At 40.7% G+C, this 19879-nt stretch overlaps 1 protein-coding gene across 1 annotated transcript in view; it reads left to right on the top strand.

Moving 5' to 3' along the window:
* Positions 1-19879, top strand: part of cacna1ia (calcium voltage-gated channel subunit alpha1 Ia) — a 493137-nt gene that overhangs the window by 212273 nt on the left and 260985 nt on the right. Inside the window, exons 3-4 of the mRNA XM_055153099.1 lie at positions 4110-4243; positions 17996-18093. Of these exons, the coding sequence (XP_055009074.1) occupies positions 4110-4243; positions 17996-18093 (232 nt within the window). The remainder of the gene's footprint in view (positions 1-4109; positions 4244-17995; positions 18094-19879) is intronic.

Genomic DNA, 19879 nt, shown 5'->3' on the forward strand with positions numbered 1-19879 from the left:
CAGTGGAGCACTTCCTGTTTTACCAAATAACATTGCAAGAGAAGAACTCAGCCTAAATATCCAATGTGTAAGTGAAACAAAACACAACTTCAGGTCTGTTTGTAATAAGGAAACATTAAAACATAGATCAGAAAATTTAAAAAAAGAAAGTACAATTACAACTCCACTGGGCCTGTACCTTATTCTCCATGTATATGAGAAATATGCGCCTTGTCCTACTATAGATATATTGTAAAGCAGCTCTTGAGATAAAAAATAAGTCAGCTGTGTACTGATTTATGTACGTATGAACTCATTGTGCTGAATTGTTAGGATAGTCTGAATGCATAAGTTAAGTGAGGAATAACTTTGGACCAATCCAAATTGTTTTCAAATGAAGCTCTGATTTTCAAGTTTTTAAGTACAGATCCTTTTCACACTCTCAGAGCAGCAACTGTGAAGGTTAGGTCACTTTATTTTCCATTTGGCGTCAAAAAACCACCCAAAAACACGTGCTAGAAGCTTTAAGTATTAATATCAGAAGGTGGAAAGGAGTGTTTTTCTCTTTGAGAGAAGAACTCAGCCTAAATGTGCAGGATTTGATTCTTTGACGTGTGTGAATGAAACAAAACACAACTTCAGGTATATCTGTGTTGAGGAAGCAACAGATAATAGCATAATATGGGTTTTTTAAGTAATTTAAACACTTAAAACCACTGAAAATCTCTATAAAAGAGGTCTAAAAATACTTGATAAAAAAGCCCATTTCCCAGCACCACTGTCACATACTGAAAAAGTACAGGCTAATATGGTCAAACTCAAAAGGGCTTGTCTAATTTATAAGGTCATACACTCCCTCGCACCACCACCATTAATCAATTACATTAAATGTAAAGGTATTTCAGAAAGAATCACGCGAACCACCACCAGGGGTGACCTGGTCATACCCCACAGATGGACCACCTTTAGTCAGAATGTTTTATCTGTCCAAGGTGGAATTCTGTGGAACAGTCTTCCACTAAACCTGAAAGAATGCCCTATATACAGCTCTTTTAAAGCGCCAATGAAAAATTGATTATGGTCAAACCAAACATGTACACATGTATAGCTGCAATGATGGGATGTGAACAGATGCTATGGATGGAACTATGTAAATGATGGGAAGTGTGCAATATTTAATAGTATGAGTGGCAGTGTGGTCCCCTATGTCCCCAGCCCTTTGGGACAATGGATGGAAATTAGCCTTAGGCCACAATCCGGTGTGTTTACATTCATGTTATCATGTTTGTCCATTAACCTGCTCTGTCCCAATCAAATAAATAAATAAAATAAAATAAATGTATTTACACTGTTTGTGTGATAAGAGACATGTTTGGGCGTGTTATGTTTTCAATATTTGACTGTCTTATGTTTGAGTAGAAGAAGAACTTTAGACAGGAAGTTGTTGTTCAGGCCTCACTTCAGCAAAATGGCCGCTCTTCTGTTCTGGTGTTTGTTTAAGCATCGTCTGTAAATATTACACGGTAAAACATAATTATACACCTATAATATTGCCTTTTGTGTTTGAAATATACTAGTTAGCACATTTTTGGTGCACAATTGTTATGTAAATTAGCCAGCTATGATAATTTGCTAATGCTAATCGTTATGCTAACTACTTAGATTCACTGACTGTCACTTTAACTGTTGGTGCTGTTTATAATTTGTAAATATTATCTGGCACTGATATTAATTGTCGTTTCTGTGTTTATTGTTGCAGTTTGACAAAAGTTGGAACCATTAAATTTAACGAAAAGTCATCTGTTTGTGAAGTTTCATGTTTAGCTGTTTGGATAACTAATGCAACATCTAGTGAGGCCATTTACAGGGTGTGTGTCAGATACATGGACTCGTGAATTCCCGTGAGCACTGGGAGACTCCACGGAGCAGAGACAGTCCTAACGCGAGTCGTGCGTATACTCTTTAGTGATGTGTCGACGGCGCTGTGTGATTTGTGTGCGTCCGCGGGCTGTTGTTAACTCCACAGTTTGTCATTGAACTGTTGCCTGGGACCACACGAAGGTAATAACGCGAGAGTGCAGCTGTTCAATTGTTTTCCCATTGTTTCCCGTAGTCACTGAGTCCACGCTCCAGGCACGGGGTCCCCTATAGTGCGCACAAGTTCTTTAAGAAAACTCACAAATATATTTATTCAGCAAGACTTCACACCGATATTTATTTAATTTATTTGTCTAAAATATAAAGTTAAGTTGTGCAAGCCTGACTTTTGCTTCTCTCTATTGATATATTTCAACTAATGATTTTCTATGCTTCATTTTCTTGCCCTTTTTAAATTGTTTTTTAAGATGTTTGTACAAGTCTGTATATTTTAAAGGTACACTGTGTAACTTTTCTGGTGGTGGGTATGCCACCTAGCCTCATTCATCAGCCGGTTTCACTTTGTGGAAACTGTATTAGGATTCGTTCACTCGACAGTAGGCAGGCACTTTTTTTATTTAACCAATCGCTGCTGTTTGGTCGTGACGTATGTAATGCGCCAAATCCCGTAGGAAGAAGGGCAATAACGTCTTTCTCCTTAATAAAATTCACCAAACATTCTCTTTGTTACGGCTTTAAATCCTCGATCTTGAGAATCGTTGCCAACACAGAACGTCTGCTTTGTTTACTGTTGTTCTGTACCACAAAAGGGACCCAGACAGACGCTTGAGTTTGACATCATGGCTTCACAGCTCTTTGCTGATCGACCGGCATGTGGTCTACAACTTCTGGGGTTCTTGCAAACCGTCTAGTGTATTCCGATTCCTGACCTAGTTGCTGGAGAGAAATTAAATTGAGCGGAGGCATTGGGTGGCGCTGACCTGGCTATACGCCACCTGCTTCTCTCCATGAAGATAATTTTTGTCAAGTGTTTGCCATTTGTGGTTATTTTATTAATCCTGTTTATGATTCAACTGATGCAAAAATGTGTGTTTTCTAAAGATAAGAACTTTTAGTAAAAGTTCTAAAAAAAATAAAGTAAAGTTAAGCTACAAGTATGACTGATAATACAAATAAAGCTTCTGTCTGGTGACTTGCTGTGTTAGCTGTGTGCAGTAGCCTCAAACAGGAGGGTGAGTTACTCAGGTGGATGTAAGTTGAGCTCGACAGCGCAGGCCGGATGTGTCCCACAGGCCCTCACCATATGTTCTGAAAGGTACTGACCTCGCTGTGACTGCCTGGAACAAAGTTGACAAAAAATTATTAAATATGAATTAAGTTTGAAATTGATCACCACTTTTATAGTTTGCCGTGACCTTGGTTTAGAAGTGCTGTTGTGAAGGATTGAGTTAAGAGTCGCCTGAGCAGCCGGTCCTTTTCACATTCTGTTCAAACCCTGAAGGGTCTGGAACCTGCTTCATAAAACGTCATCATCAAATCATCTTGGGACAGTCCAACCACTAATCTGTAGCATGTGTCTCTCAAATGACATCTCATGAAAATTCTCATATCGCTGTTTCTCAGTGCTGTGTTTTTCCTCCTTTTTCGACATGTAAGCTGTTTGTTTTGACACACATGGCCCACAGGTTTGTCTCGGTTAATCTGCCTGTCAGTCATGACCATTGGAAATTGGGAAACATCTGTTAGCTATTTTGATTATTTAGTTTGTATTTGTTGCAGTGAGTGAGAGAAGTGTCTGTACAGTGTCAGTAATATAGTTTGAAGCATCAGTGTTGTCTTCTGTGTATTCAGTTGTCAACTTTGAACAACAGCTGGTATCGTGCCACAGAAGATGCCAGCTGTGCAATGTTGACAACTGAATAGGTAAAGTTTTGGAGCTTAGACCCAAAAGACATTACTGATGCACAGAGGGGGTATCTTATTGTTTTGTATGTTTTTTATCCAGATCTATTAGGGATGGGCATGATTGATTTGTAGAATTTTGTCGATCATGTTCATTTTTAATCGACAACCGAATGTAGGTTGCCGTGCGTAGCGTAAGGAGACCAAGCTGAAGACAATTTGGTGAAGACAAGTTGGGAGTGAATAAATAGAAAAGCTTCGGGGACTGAATGTTTCTCAGGCAATAACTAGCATAAATAAACTGCATTTGACTAAAAAACTATTGCTTTTCTGTCCGTTCCTCTCCTCAGGCCTTCGATGCGTTCATCTACATCTTCTTCGCGTTGGAGATGGTGGTGAAGATGGTCGCTCTGGGGATCTTCGGGCAGCGCTGTTACCTCGGAGACACGTGGAACCGACTGGACTTCTTCATCGTCATGGCGGGGTGAGAATTTAACTTTATTTTCCTTGTACAGAAAGGTGTTTTCTCTGTATTTGACCTCATCCTCTTGCAGCCCTACTATGTGGCAAATATAGTGTAGTGTGGAATTTCTTTTGTTTGTTTGGGTTTTGTTGTGCTAAAATGCCACAGAGCGCTGTTGAACTATTTGTGTATCGCTGTAATAATAATAAAATTCAGAGAACAAAGTAAGTACATAGAAGTGGGCGTATATAATAAAGATTACTCAGACATGCATGAATCACTTTAAATACAGCTTAAGGGAATGATGTTGGGATTTGCAGCATGGTGGTTGAGTGGTTAGCACTTACAATGCAAAAACTACATCTAGTCATGTTAAAATTACTTGAATTAAGAAAGTTTTATTCAAATTTGAGTAAATGAGCTTTGGGTAACGACCACAAGGACAAGGTCGCGGACAAAATAGAGTGAGGAGCTCAGTCACCCTGTAGGAGTTCGGAGTAGAGCTGCTGCTCCTCCACCTTGCGAGGAGCTGCTGAGGTGGCTCGGGCATCTGTTCCGGATGCCTTCTGAGCGCCTCCCTTGGGAGGTGTTCCAGGCATGTAAGGAGGCCCAGAGGAAGACCCCGGACACGCTGGACTATGTCTCTCGGCTGGACTGGGAACCCCTTAAAGATCCACACCTGCCCAGACCCGTTAACATTCCACCCGTTACCGTCCATGTCCATGATAACCCAGGACTAACCCAGGACTAACCCAGGACTAACCCAGGACTAACCCAGGACTAAGGTGTGCCTGCATAGACTGTTGGGTGAGCACAGGCAAAAGGACCAGCGCAGCTCCTCGCTGCATGGAGGTAAACGCAGTCGTCACCCGATCGCGCTTTGAGGACACCATGCTCTGCGTGCTCTCTTAAGTCCGCGGGTACCTGACCAGGTGCAGAATTCTGGCCTGAGCTGCCACAGTGAGGCTGGAGAGATGCAGTAGCACTTGTTCCAAAGCCAAATGTTACTTCTCCCACACAACACATACTATATCCACACGACAACCAAGGTACATGTGCATCTTCAGAAAGAGTTCTCAAAGCCGTTGTAAATATTATAACTCTGGGGGATGTGGGGTGGGGGGGGTGCGATATCATCGCATACAGCGCGGTTGAGCAGCTATACCACACCGCAGAAGAAATTTCCTAATCACGACAGCCCTAGTAGTGAAGATGTACAGTGGAGCACTTACTGTATTACCACATGAATGTTTTTGTCTTAAACATGTGTGAATGAAACAAAACACAAGTCCAGGTCTGTTTGTGGTGAGGAGACGACAAGATTAATATTAAAACAGATCAGATAACAGTGTAATATTGTCTCTTTAATAACCTGAAACCTTCTCGCTATCTGACGAACCAATTCACAATTACCAGAAACGTACAAACTTGTTTTTTATGATCAGTTTTTGTGACATCGCATTGAACCGCGCCATCTTTCAGTGTTTACCAAATCCTTATCTAAAGTCATTTCACAAACGAACAGGCAGCGTTGTTGTACAGACTTGTTTTGGGCTCACACGGGGGAGTACTTTGATTTGACACTTATCTTAGCGTACGCAATTTTACACCTGTCACTTTAAGCTCCTTACTATCATCTGAATAATGCACGATGAACTCTGTAAAGTGTTAAATTCAACCCGCATTTATTCTCACTCAGTCTAGATGTGTTTGACTCAAAATGGAAGACTTTGGAGCTGTGTGATTTAGATTTGAATACGTTTTATTTCAAAGTTAGAATGAAGGTCGTGCTGAAATTTTTTTTTTTTTTACATTTATGAATACGCAATATCGAGTTGAGTTCAAGAGGCTTTGTTAATTCCGAAATGAAACTTAATATTCTAGCCTTGCTCAGTAACGTTGCGTAACTTAAAGGTGACGGTTTATGCAGAATTGGCCTTGAGGAGTTTGAAACCGTGTTATAATCTTTCCTCTTCTCATTTACCCGCTTGAAGTTGTGCCAAAAGTGATTCTTGCAATTTTGAGTGTTCTTCTGCATTCAAGAGGCCATTGCTTTGGAATTCCCTGTTTTCAACTACCCCCTATACCCGCCTACTGCTCTGTCCTGACTTCATTTTCCAATTTGGTATTTATTTATGAACTTAGCAGCTCCGCAGTCAGTGGATGGGTTTTTATTAGCAAAATGTGTAAGATCTTTATTGCAATTTGAGATTAAAAAAAAAAAAAATTTATAAAAAAGAAAGAATCAGTAAAAAAGAAAAAAAGTGTATCCGTGTTGTAGATTATAACTATATAACAGACAAAAGCATAGTATGTTTTCTTTAAAGTGGAATTAAAAACTAAATCCAGACTAAATAACATCTAAGTCTGTGCTGCCTTCAGTGGCTTCTGCGATTTCAAGTAGTTGGTGACATCACAAAAGACTGTCCTGATTACAGCCAGGAGTTTCGGATGACAAACACCGGGCTGCAGGGGCGGAGTTTGAAGTGTGGATACTTGTTCGACCAATCACAGTGTGACCTTATACCTCCAGACCCCGCCCCTTTAGTCCTCCAGGTTCTGTCCACTTCAGCAGCTGTGTTTGAAATGTGTCACAATTTAAATAATTAAATCTTCATTGTTCTTCTTCGTTGTGGTGGCGTTAGGTTTGAACTTGTCCCCATAGCTTAGCTTTGTACTACTACTACTACTACTACTACTATTAATACCACTACTACTGCTACTTCTACTAATACCACTACTACTAATATCACTATTACTACTTTTACTACTACTAACACCACCACTATTACATCTACCACTATTTCTACTACTACTACTGCTACCACAATTACTACTACTACTACTGCTGCTGCTACTACTACTTTTACTACCAGTACTACTACCACTGCGGCTACTATTACTGCTACTACTACTACTACCACTAATAATAATACCACTACTACTACTACTACTACTACTACTACTACTACTACTACTACTACTACTAGTACTGCTACTACTGCTGCTGCTACTACTACCACTACTACTACCACCACTACTGCTACCACTACTACTACCACTAGTACTAGTACTACTACCACTACGGCTACTATTATTGCTACTACTACTACCACTACTACTAATATCACTATTTCTTCTACTACTACTACTACTAGTACCGCTACTACTACTACTACTACTACTGCTACTACTACTACCTCTACTCCTACCACTACTAGTACCACTACTACTACTAATAATAATAATACTAATACCAGTACTACCACCACTACTGCTCCTACTACTACTATCACCACTCCTACCACTACTACTACTAGTACTACTACTAGTACTACCAAAGATACACATAGTAATTATTGTGCCTGGTCTAATTCAGATGCAAACCCAAAGTATAATTGATAAAAACTCTCAGACTGATCGTGGAGATGTTCAGCCGGAGATTTTCAGAGGAACAAACAAACCTCTACAGAGTCACCGAGCCTGGAGGTCATTCATCTTCATTTGTGATCTCTCCTCTCTCCTCCCTCATCTCTCTCTCCTCATCCCCTCATACTCCTCTTATCTTCTCACCCCTCTCTCGCTATCTGCCCTTTCCTCCTTTTCCATTTCCTCTCCTCTCTCATTTCTTCATTATCTCTCCCTCCTTTTCGCTTATCTCCTCCACATCTCACTTCTCTTCTCTCCCTCCCTCCTCTCCTTCTCCACACCTCTTCTCATCCCGCTCATCCTCTTCTCTCCCCCTCTTCCCTTCTCTCCTCTTCTCCTCTCTCCCTCTCATTTCTCTGTTATCTCTCCCTTCTTTTCGCTTATCTCCTCTCCATCTCACTTCTCTTCTCTCTCCCCTTTTCTCCTTTTCCACACCGCCTCTCCTCCCAATCATCCTCCTCTCCTCTTCTCCTCGTTCCTCCTCTTCCCTTCTCTCTTCCTCTCACCCCTCTCTACCCATCTTCCCTTTCCTCCTTTTCCATTTCTTCTCCTCTCTACCTCTTTTTTCTCTTATCTCTCCCTCCTTTTCTCTTAATTTCTCTCCAGCTCACTTCTCTGCTCTCCCCTCTTCTCCTTTTCCACACCTCCTCTCCCCCAATCATCCTCCTCTCCTCTCTCCTCCTCTTCCCTTCTCTCTTCCTCTCACCCTCTCCTCCCATCTCCTCTCCATCTCTCTTCCATTCTCTCCCTCTTTCCTCCCTTTTCTCCACTCTCTCCTCTCCTTCTTTCTCCCTCCTCCTCTCTCACCCTCTCTTCTGTTCTCTTTTCCTCTATCCCTCTCCCTTTCTTTCATCACTCCCTCCCCTCCTCCCTTTCGCTCATCCATCCCGCTCTCTCTCTCCGTCTGTGTTCTCCCTCCTGTTGGACGCCTCTCCTCCTCTTTTCTCGCCTCCCCCTTTTCCCCCCTCCCCTCTCATCACCCGTCCTTCCCGTCACGCCTGTCTCTGCGCTCCCTCGCTCCCTCTCTCCTCCTCTTGGCAGGCTGCGTTAGATTAGCGGCGGGGCTAATTGCGGCGGGCAGTGCCAGGCGTCGGGTGCCAAAGGGCTGTCGGCGGTGTTATATGTGCGCGCGGGTGAGCCACGGGTGCCACGCTGCTGCCTCTGCCCGCGCCTGGATGAATGCTCCGCTTGTCACTTTAGGCTGAAGTGGACCAGATCGCGCCCAGTGGGGTCTTAAAGAGGCCCGGCGCTTTTGAGACTTCAAGTGTCTCCTTAGGTCTGCTTCACAAACTATTAAAATACAACCAAGTACAGTATTTTTTGGACTATAAGTCGCACTTTTTTTCATGGTTTGGGTGTTTCCTGCGACTTATACTCCAGTGCGACTTGATATTAAAATTTTCACATTGACAGTTGTGAAAGGGCGCTCTAGTCTTGTGTGTCAGTATCTGCTGCTCCTGTTACTCCTGTACCACTGTCACTTGGCTCTACTGCGCATGTCTCCTGCAGAAGGAGCCTCTGTCCTGTCTGTATCATGTCGATCGATCACAGCATTACTTCTGCACCACTGAAAATTTTAATCTTAAACTAATTTATAAAGACGACTGAGAAGACTGAACACAAATGCCCCCAAAATGCAAATCATATTTTGCTGATTACAAGCTCCAAGTAGAGAAATCTGCAGCTGAAAACGGATATCGAGCAGCAAATAGAAAGTTCGGAATGAGCGAGAAACTTGTGACAACCGGAGAGAGAATGCGCCATGCAACTTTTTTGGAATTTGTTTGATGAATCGACAAATCCTGGACTTCAGTGACACCGAAACCATCCTGTGGGGATTCAGAAAGGCCGGAATAATTCTAACTGGAACTGATGCTGAGTCTGACGACAGCGACACAGAAGAGGATGCTCCATTTACCTCCGTAGGTCGCAAAGTTGCTCAGAAGTGACACCGAGGATGAAGAATTGAATGGATTTAGTGATTTGGAGTGAGATGGAGAGTTTGGTAAACTTGTTCTGTTCTGTTGTTTATAGTTATAGTAGGTTTATCTGAAGAACTGTTCATATGTGACGTTAACAGTCTGTTGTTCTCTGCTGTATTGTTTTTACTAGAACTTGACTTTCAAGACATGCTATATAGGTCTCCAAGAACAGCTGATAGTTAAGGTCAGTTAAATACAATCAATCAATCAAACTGCCCAGGGACGACAGCTGGAAATTTGCAGTGATGCTACAATCTGATGTACAATGCATCTCTCCTGTAAAAAAAAAAAGGTTAAAAAATTGTGCGCTGTCCCTATCTCAAATAAATAAATAAATAAATAAGATAAAACATCACAATTATAGACCAGGGCGACTTGTATATGTTTTTTTCTTCTTCATTACACATTTTTTGGCTGGTGCAACTTCAGACTGCAGGGCTTAATGCTCAATTCAGATTTTTTTTGCGAGGTTGCTCACATTTCCAATTACATGCGACTTGTATGTGACTCCAGTGTGAACGTTAAACGACCCGAAAGTGTCCCGCATGCACACTGTAGGACACGATGACGTCAACTGCAGCGAGCGTGCTCTGTGTTTACGGAAGTTGTCCAAACATTGACGCAGCATTGAGCACCTGGAGATTTTAAAGTCCCTCTCGTACCGAAGCCAGAACATGAACAACTTACTTGTTTAAAGGAGGAGATTGAGAAGGAGAAGGACGAGGTTTTTGGCCGTGGTGTTTTGTGGGACAGCGGCAGCAGCGTCCGTTGAAAGGAACATGAGGATGTGGAGACGTAGCCAAGAGTGGTGAGTGATGATGTGCTTCGCATTCAGTGACATGGACTTCATTAACAATTTTCACCTACTTCAGTGCAGAATAGTGACGTTTGTCGCTTGTTGATAATGTGTAGGTCAGATAAATGCACTTTGGCCGTTCAGACTGAAGTCGCATGTCAAAAGATCAGATATGTATCGGTTTCAGGAGCACATATCGAAGTGTCCTGGGTCGCATTTGAAATAATCTGATCTGTGTCGTTCAGACTGTCATTAAAAGATCAGATACAGGTCACGTAGGGGCCAAAAAATTGGATTTGGGTCACTTCAGGCTGCAGTCTGAACGCAGTCTTATAGTCTGAAAAATACAATATCCATCCCTTTATAATCAGTCTACGCACTCTCCCATTCTTTGATTTAAAAATATCACACTCCACATTTCTACATTTAAAATTACTCAGGTACATGTCAGGAATTACCTTATAAGACACCACATGCAAATACAAATCAATGCTGACAGTGCTGACTCTCTAAAAAGACTTTTCTTACATTATAAGGGAAGCGCCGGAGGTTCTGGGACGACAGTTCTGGCTTCACTCCCCACTAACCTTTTCTGTGTGCAGTTTGCATATTCTCCCCGTGTCATGGTGGGTTTCCTGCAGGCGCTACTTTTTCACCCATCAACCCAAAACATGCACCATAAATAAAATCCTCCAACTCAAACACAAATGTCTCTGCAGGGATATAGTGTACTTTTAACCTTAGAAGTAGTTTTTGCGTAACATTTCTCCTTTAATAACTGAACCTGAAACCTTCTCGATATTCGACTAACCAACTTGTCTGTAGGGCTGTCACAATAATTACTATATCATTCAATATGAAAGCTGGAACTATATTTTTTGGGCTCAGTTAGGCCTGTAACGATAACAGATTTTGCTGGACGATTACTGACCAAAAATTTATAGCAATAATCGATAATATTGACATTATGAGACCATTTTCTACTAATATAATGACCGTGGAATAAAAATGCAAATACACCCTTTCAAAAATCAATAAACTTTACTTTCTAAAGAACATTTAACACAACTGCAAGACAACCAAAAACAATAGGTCTAAATAAATGAAATAGACTTGTTAACATAAGAATATCCTAATGTAGTCTGTCTCACAGCAAGGATTTGTTAACAAAAAGGCACTTGAATAAACCATTGTTGAACCAAGCACAACCAAAATAATAAATAAATGGATGATTAAATCTCTCTAACAGCACTGCCCTTAGAATATTGTGTCTCCTCTCTCTGTGGCTGCTGCTGTGAGCCTCGTCATTTTTGGTCTTGGTGTGTACGTGTTAACCCGCGACACAGGATCCCGCTCGCTATGAGGGAGCGTCTGTCCTGTCTGGTATCGTGTCGTTGTCTTGTGGGATTTCAGTGGATTTCGGGCTCTCGAGGGTGGGGCTAGTTCTGTCACTCGGGTATCGGTGGACCATATTTTACGGGCTATTAGACGCTCTGGATTATAAGACGCACTGTCATTAAATTGCCTATTTTTGAACTTTAAACAAAATACAGCAGTTGAATGGGTTAGTGGGACTTTGTTCATGGTGACTCTGGGCTTTGTTCAGTTGTGGCGTGTACGGAGGGTGTTGTCTGGGACTGCTGGATTGTTGGCGTGTTCACAGTGACTCAGTTGTTCAGTTGTGTCTCGAAGTTGCACATTGCACTCGCTTTTTCGGGTCGTTCCTCCGTTCCGTTCCTCCGTTCGTTCCGTTCCTCGTCTGCGTGGAGTGATGAGTGTGTCTGCGGGTGTTTTTCCCTGCGCAGTCGCTGTCTGCTCCGTGCGTGTTTGCGTGCGCTGTCGGTGGTGCGGCTCTGTAGTTTACTGAAGTCGTGCTGGGACACCTGAGTGTCAAATGCAGCGAGCGCGCAAACAACGGCCATTTCTTGTCGTTGTTTGCGCGCTCGCTGCATTTGACACATTGGCCGTTGAGACGTGTCTCGCTCATCAGTGTTGATTCGGCATCGTGACTTGTTTTGGCACACGTCGATGAACTGTTTTGGTTCCGACGGTGGCGCTTGTGTTGCGGCTTCGTGTTCGGCGCCGTGTTCAGACAGCGCCGCACATCCGCTGTGGTGAAAAAACAAATAATCTGTCTAGTCTACATTGGCACGTTCATTCAAGAGTCATTACGCTCAATAAACGAGAGGAGTCAGAGAGCGATAGAAGCCTTCTGACATTCAGTCTCTTTGGTAGAGAGTAAGCGAGAAAGAGAGAAAAACAAACATGCATGCAAATAGAATTTATCGCAGCCGCAAAAGTTATCGAGCTTGTTAAAAGTTATTGTTCGATTAATTGATTTATTGATTATCGTTACAGGCCTAGGCTCTGTATTTTTCTCCTGCTTGAGTAACAGTACTCTTACTTAAGTAAATGTTGTGGTTCGTCTTCTCACTGTGACAAAAGTTTTATGTGCACAAAATGAAATGATTTGAACATTTGTGTTTCTTGCAGTGCTCCTTCAGATGTGATTTAGTTTAGAGTCCATTTTTGTGTCTGTCCTTTGAAAACACCAGATTTTGTGCATTATTTATTGCTTTGCCCTTTTTTTTTAACTTTTACTTAATTATCTATTGGACCACGACTTTGTACTTCTACTTGAGTAATACTATTTTGAAGTAGCGTTCCTTGTGTACTCTTACTTGTGTACAGTTTTGTGTTTACTCTCGCCCCTGTGTCTCGGGTGCCACAGTCTTGCCTCCCCTCGCTCTTGGATGAAAGCTCCACTCGTCTCTTCAGGCTGGAGAGAGTGGGATCTGGCCCAGCGGAGGCTTAAGAGGGCTGGGGACTTTTGAGGCTTCGAGTGCCTCCTCCAGTCTGGGTGGTGGTTCTGGCTCTGTCCACACCGCCACGAAGACTTCATTTACCCAGCTGTCGTATTCAGAGGGAAGATAAGAGTTTTTATGTCTGTAATGAACAAGTCTGACCTGAGTTTGTAATGAATAAAGCCGAACGTTGGTGTAAACACTCAGTCTTTGGAAAGCAAAACAAGTGACACAATGATTAAGATTTCCTTAAAGGCACATTATGTAACATTTCTGATGGAAGATCAATTATCCTGCTTGTGCTTGTAGAGAAGTGTTCCAGATTTCTTATTACTATCTACGTAGTTATCTAATTACAGGCGATTTAGTGAGATTGTCCCTCAACAACTTGTAACTTGTCCTGGTTGCATGGAGATAGATATGTTTAATGCCACATTGTGAAACATTCAAGGCAAAACAGGAAACAGTACTCCCTGAGGAATGGCAGCAAACCCTCCATCAGAAACAATTACCATATTTTCTGCACTATTAGGCGCTCTGGATTATAAGGTGCACTGTCATTAAATGGTCTATTTTCGAACTTTTTTTCACAAATAAACCGCACCGGACTTTTAACGAAACACAACAGTTGGATGGGTGAGTGGTTTTGTTTGTTTGTGGCGTTCACGGTGACTCTGGGCTTTGTTCAGTTGTGGCGTGTAGGGAGGGTGCTGTCTGGGACCACTGGATTGTCGGCGAGTTCGCAGTGACTTAGTTGTTCAGTTGTTTCTAAAAGTGGCACATTGCACTCGCTTTTTCGGTTCGTTCCTCCGTTCCATTCCTCGTCAGTGATGCCACTAACGAGCTACTTAGTAACGCGTTACTGTAGTCCGACTACTTTTTTCAGTAACGAGTCGTCTAACACAGTGCTATTTCCAAACCAGTAGTCAGATTTAAGTTACTCATCTAATACACTGTGCGTTACTATTTTTACATTTCAGGGCAGCGTAAGTTATTTATTTATTTTTAATTTTTGGCAACGTGGGTTATGTGACCCCAAAGATCGTATAAATCATCTCTGCTGACACGTTTCCTATGATTTTACGTCATCTCTGCTCCGCCACGAGTCAGATGTAAACAAAGGAGGGAGTGAGGTACGACTTTTGCAGCTGGAAATACAAACATTATTTTGATTTTATTTCAGCCAAGGATGACAACATAAAGGTTCTGTGCTGGCGACAAAGTGTTGTCTGCCTTCAAGAAGGGGGTGGGGAATCAGTCGCTGCTGAAAGTAACTAATAAAGTAACTTGTAATCTAACTTAGTTACTTTTAAAAGCAAGTAGTCAAGGCGCATTCATCCGACCTACACGTTATCAACAAGCCACAAACGTCACTATTCTGAGCTGAAGTAGGCGAAAATTGTTAATGAACTCCGTGTCACTGAAGCGAAGCACATCACCACTCACCACTCTTGGCTCCGTCTCCACATCCACACGTTCCTTTCAATGGATGTTGCTGCCAATGTCCCACAAAACACCACGACCAAAAACCTCGTCCTTCTCCTTCTCAATCTCCTCTTTAAAACAAGTAAGTTGTTCATGTTCTGGCTCCGGTAACGAGAGGAACTTTAAAATCTCCAGGTTCTCAATGCTCGTGTCCATGTTTGGACAACTTCCGTAAACACAGATCACGCTCGCTGCGTCGTCGTGTCTCCAGTGCACATGCGGGACACTTTCGGGCCATTTAATGTTCACACTGGAGTCACATACAAGTCACATTTAATTGGAAATGTGAACGACCTCGCAAAAACATCGGATTTCACAAAAAAAATCCAAATTTAGCATTAAGCCTTGCAGTCTGAATGTAGCATTTGTTACTTTTTAAAGAAGTAATCAGTAGTCAGTAGTCAGATTACTATTTCAAAGTAACTATGGCAACACTGTTCCTCGTCCTCGTGGAGTGATGAGTGTGTCTGCGGGTGTTTTTCGCTGCGCGGTCGCTGTCTGCTCCGTGCGTGTTTGCGTGCGCTGCGTTTGGTGTGGCTTTGTAGTTCACTGAAGTCGTGTCGGGACACCCGAGTGGATTCGTGTATGGGGTGCTCTGGATTGCGGGGCGCACAGTCGTTTTTCGATGGGGTTGGAGGCTTAAGAGTGTGCGGAAAATACAGTACATCCTTTAAGAAACCAAAACGGTACAATAAAACTGAGATTTGGCGACCTTTAATGCTTTTTAAAGAGCATTATTCATTCACTCCACACGGTAAACTATTATTGTAGCCACTGCTGCCCTGGGACAGACTGACATAAGTGAGGCTGCCGCTCTGCAGTCCCTCCCAATGTTGCAATTTAGGCTGATAGTCAGTTAAGATTCAGATTAATATTATAATTTATTTTATATGTATTGATTGCTTGTTACAGCATATTTAGGGTTACATTACAGTACTATATTTGATAATTTGTACTTAATGTAATTTTATGTATAGCCAATAGGAGCTGACACTTTGAGTTCACGCATGGATGTAAGGGAAATCCGTTACTTTGTTTTTGCTTGGGTGAGAACTTCAGCAAAAAAACGGGGCGAACACACTGTTTTCTACCGTCGTTAAAACCTAAACAGGAGTAGACTCCATCTGAAAGTGGTTAATTTCATGAATACGCAAAAGGAGAACACACCAGATTCATAGGCCTGGTGGATTTAGTGTCTTGCCTAAGGACACCGTAAGTAGTATCTAATTTAATTTACATGCTGTCTCAAACCGTGGCCTCTAGACACATTTGGACACTGCACACAGACTGTTGGGCCCATCGCCTCTAAAGCTCATTCAGGAACATGTTTCATTTGTTGTAGTGTGTAGTAGTGTTCCATTCTACACACAAGGACATGTCTATCCTCCAGTGAAAGACTCTTGAGTCTAGAAGCACAAACAGCTCAGCCACGCCGTAACTCCCCGAGGGCTGTACTTACCATCTGTACCACAGTGACATTTGTTCTGTACTTGGTATTTCACAGTTTTAAAATGCTGTAATGTAGCCTATGCTGTTTTGAAAAAGTACTACAAGCACTAAATCAAATGAACCTATGCTGCCAGTGCTTTAACCTGCAGACAGAGGACACATGCAAGTTTTTCTCGTTCACCGAATTCCCTCACTGAGCTGCAAAGGCTGCACTAGCGCTGATTCATGATGTAGAGGGTGTGACCATTCAGATCAGGAGAGAGAGAAAGGGAACAGTGTGATTGGTCTAACAGGTATCCACACTTTAAAGTCGGCCCCTGCAGATGTGTGTAACTGAAGTGACCACTGAAAACACTTTGCTTATGACGACAAAGAGGCGGTAACAACATTATAACATGATTTAAAGCTCACGACAGTCAGTTTTGCGTAATGCAGGACCTCTAAATGTAGAATCATCCCTTAAGTAAGTAAGTAAAGAAGTAAAAAGTAAAGTTGGTAAAGTAAGTAAGTTAAGTAAGTTAAGTGAGTAAGTAAAGTAAAAGTAAGTTAAGTGAGTAAGTAAAGTAAGTAAGTAAGTTAAGTGAGTAAGTAAAGTAAGTAAAGTAAGTAAAGTAAGTAAGTAAGTGAGTAAGTAAAGTAAGTAAAGTGAGTAAGTAAAGTAAGTAAAGTAAGTTAGTAAAGTAAGTAAAGTAAGTAAAGTAAGTTAAGTGAGTAAGTAAAGTAAGTAAAGTTAAGTTAAGTGAGTAAGTAAGTAAAGTAAGTAAATTAAGTTAAGGAAGTTAGTAAAGTAAGTAAAGTAAGTAAGTTAAGTTGCTTATGATGACAAAGAGGTGGTAACAACATTATAACATGATTTAAAGCTCACGACAGTCAGTTTTGCATAATGCAGGACATCTAAATGTAGAATCATCCCTTAAGTAAGTAAAGAAGTAAAGTTGGTAAAGTAAGTAAGTTAAGTGAGTAAGTAAAGTAAGTAAAGTAAGTAAATTAAGTTAGAAAGTAAGTAAAGTGAGTTAAGTAAGTTAAGTGAGTAAGTAAAGTAAGTAAAGTAAGTTAAATAAGTTAAGTGAGTAAGTAAAGTAAGTAAAGTAAGTTAAGTAAGTTAAGTGAGTAAGTAAAATAAGTAAAGTAAGTAAAGTAAGTTAAGTAAGTTAAGTGAGTAAGTAAAGTAAGTAAAGTAAGTTAAATAAGTTAAGTGAGTAAGTAAAGTAAGTTAAGTGAGTAAGTAAAGTAAGTAAAGTAAGTTAATTAAGTTAAGAAAGTAAGTAAAGTAAGTAAGTTAAGTGAGTAAGTAAAATAAGTAAAGTAAGTAAGTTAAGTAAGTTAAGTGAGTAAGTAAAGTAAGTAAAGTAAGTTAAGTAAGTTAAGTGAGTAAGTAAAGTAAGTAAAGTAAGTTAAGTGAGTAAGTAAAGTAAGTAAGTAAGTTTTTATTCATTCATTTCATTTATTTGTTTGTTTGAGCCAGGTACAACAAAATTCAGAAACAATAACAAAACTAGTGATATGTACATGAACATATTTGGGACTTGGTGCTCAAAAGGAGTAGGATGAAGTTTAAAAAACTTACAGAATCCTACCCCAATTGTTTTACATAATCACGTGGTTCACTATATATATATATATATATATATATATATATATATATATATATATATATATATATATATATACCTTACCTGTCATTATGCAGACATATACACACATGTATACAAAAACATAAGGTGTAATGTGTGTTCGTCTGTTTGTGAGATAATGACGACGCCATATTGCAGTATCATATCTCTGTATCGCTGCTCTCGGGTTAATCCTGCTTCATTTGTGTGCACAGGATGGTGGAGTACTCCCTGGACCTACAGAACATCAACCTGTCCGCCATCAGGACGGTGAGGGTACTGCGGCCACTCAAAGCCATCAACAGAGTGCCAAGTAAGTGCCCCCCGCTGCTTTTTGTGTTTGGTGTTGGCAAATGGGTATGAAAAGTGGCGAAAAAAGTGAGATGGTCCTATTGATTTGGAATTGCTGGGTTTCTGATGACATCTCGACGTTCTGAAAGCCATTTGATACTTTGCAGCCGATGTTGCTCTGTTACTACTTAGACTTTAATTTGAGCTTCATTTTAACACAATCTGATAATAAAGAATTGATTTAGTTGGTTTGGTTTGTTGCAAATCAAACTCCTAAATAGGACCTTAAACCCTCGTATTGAGCACAGGCTCCTTAAAATGTGCTGTTTAAATCCATTTTGTGTTTTTTCTTGAGTTTTCAGACCGTTAAAAAAAAAAAAAAAGATAGCAGGAAACAACATTATAACATGACTTGAAGCTCAAAAGAGTACATTTTGTGTAATATGGCCCTTTAGTATTCGGATTCTATTCAAAGTTCACATTTTAAATCCGTCCAGAAGAATTGACAAAAGACCGAAATATGGGCTGACAATCTAAAAGGACACTTCAGAACATATCGTAGAGATGGGAAATTGTGCATAACAGGACATAATATTTTGTTGTTTGTGGAGGAAATCATGGTACTTCAAAATGTGCAGCTTTTAGATTTGATCATTTCGATTCACATTGAAAAGCACCTTTTGAAAGCGGCCTGAAAATGTATTTGGTATAGTATTTTGTACTAATGTCGAATAGAAATCCAAATGATTCTTCAAAGAGTTTAATTTTTAAGGTGAAAATATTCAAGTTAAAAGTAAAAAAATCATCATTCTTACTTTGAGCCAGTTTGGCCTCTCCGTAGATCTGACCTGTAACTTGGTGTGGTAGTTTGATTATTAAATTTAGCGCCATCGGTAGGTGACGGTGGTCCACATGCTGACAAATGACAACTGCCAGAGTGACACTGACCTGACTTCAAAGTTTCAGTTTTGTCCAGACAAAAGTATAACAGGTAGGGCTCCGAAAATTTAAAAAAAAAAAAAAGGTTTAATGAAAAATACTGAGCTCATAATTGACCGTTGGCAGTTTTATTTGTCAGTTCCTGTATCTGCCTTTGTATCATGAGCCAAAAATAAGGAGTCGTGCAAAGACAAAACTAACATGATCATTATTTGCTTGATGTTCTCCAGACTTCCATCCACTATAAGAACACCTCACCAAGGCCGAGTCATCATCGAGTTTGTTTGAAATGATCTCGAAGAGCTTTGGATTTCCTGTTTAGCGCTGATCACGATCGTACAGCGACACTTACACAGTTAAACTGTTTGACAGACAAGTTACTTTGCAACATAGTGTGTACAGTATGAATAAATACACAAAATACTTTCACATTAAGTTTAATTGAATACAAAGGTGTAGTTATTTAATGTGTCAAGACCCTGTACCACAGCTGCAACAAAACGAAGGAGGCGAGAGGTTGGCTTTTAAACTAAAATATATTTCTCAACTAAATCACAAACAAAACATACACTGCCTCTGCCTTTTTTCTTTGCACGACTCCTTATTTTTGGCTCATGATACAAAGGCAGATACAGGAACTGCCAATTAATGGTCAAAGGGCAATTTGGAGCTCAGTATTTATTCACATGATAAAGGAGGTCTCAAATACAAACAAAATTACATTAACTCATTTTTTACCAAACACGATGTTGTGGCGTTCTGACTTTGTAGGGCAGTATGGTGTAAAAAAGCCTGTAACATCTCAAATGTCCTTCTTGCACAGTCTCCATGGACACGAGAAAAACAAACTGACAAGCAACATTTCACAG

The sequence above is a fragment of the Boleophthalmus pectinirostris genome, unplaced genomic scaffold (assembly GCF_026225935.1).
Source record: "Boleophthalmus pectinirostris isolate CB_2022bp ecotype Guang Dong unplaced genomic scaffold, ASM2622593v1 HiC_scaffold_17, whole genome shotgun sequence".
Lineage (NCBI taxonomy): Eukaryota > Metazoa > Chordata > Actinopteri > Gobiiformes > Gobiidae > Boleophthalmus > Boleophthalmus pectinirostris.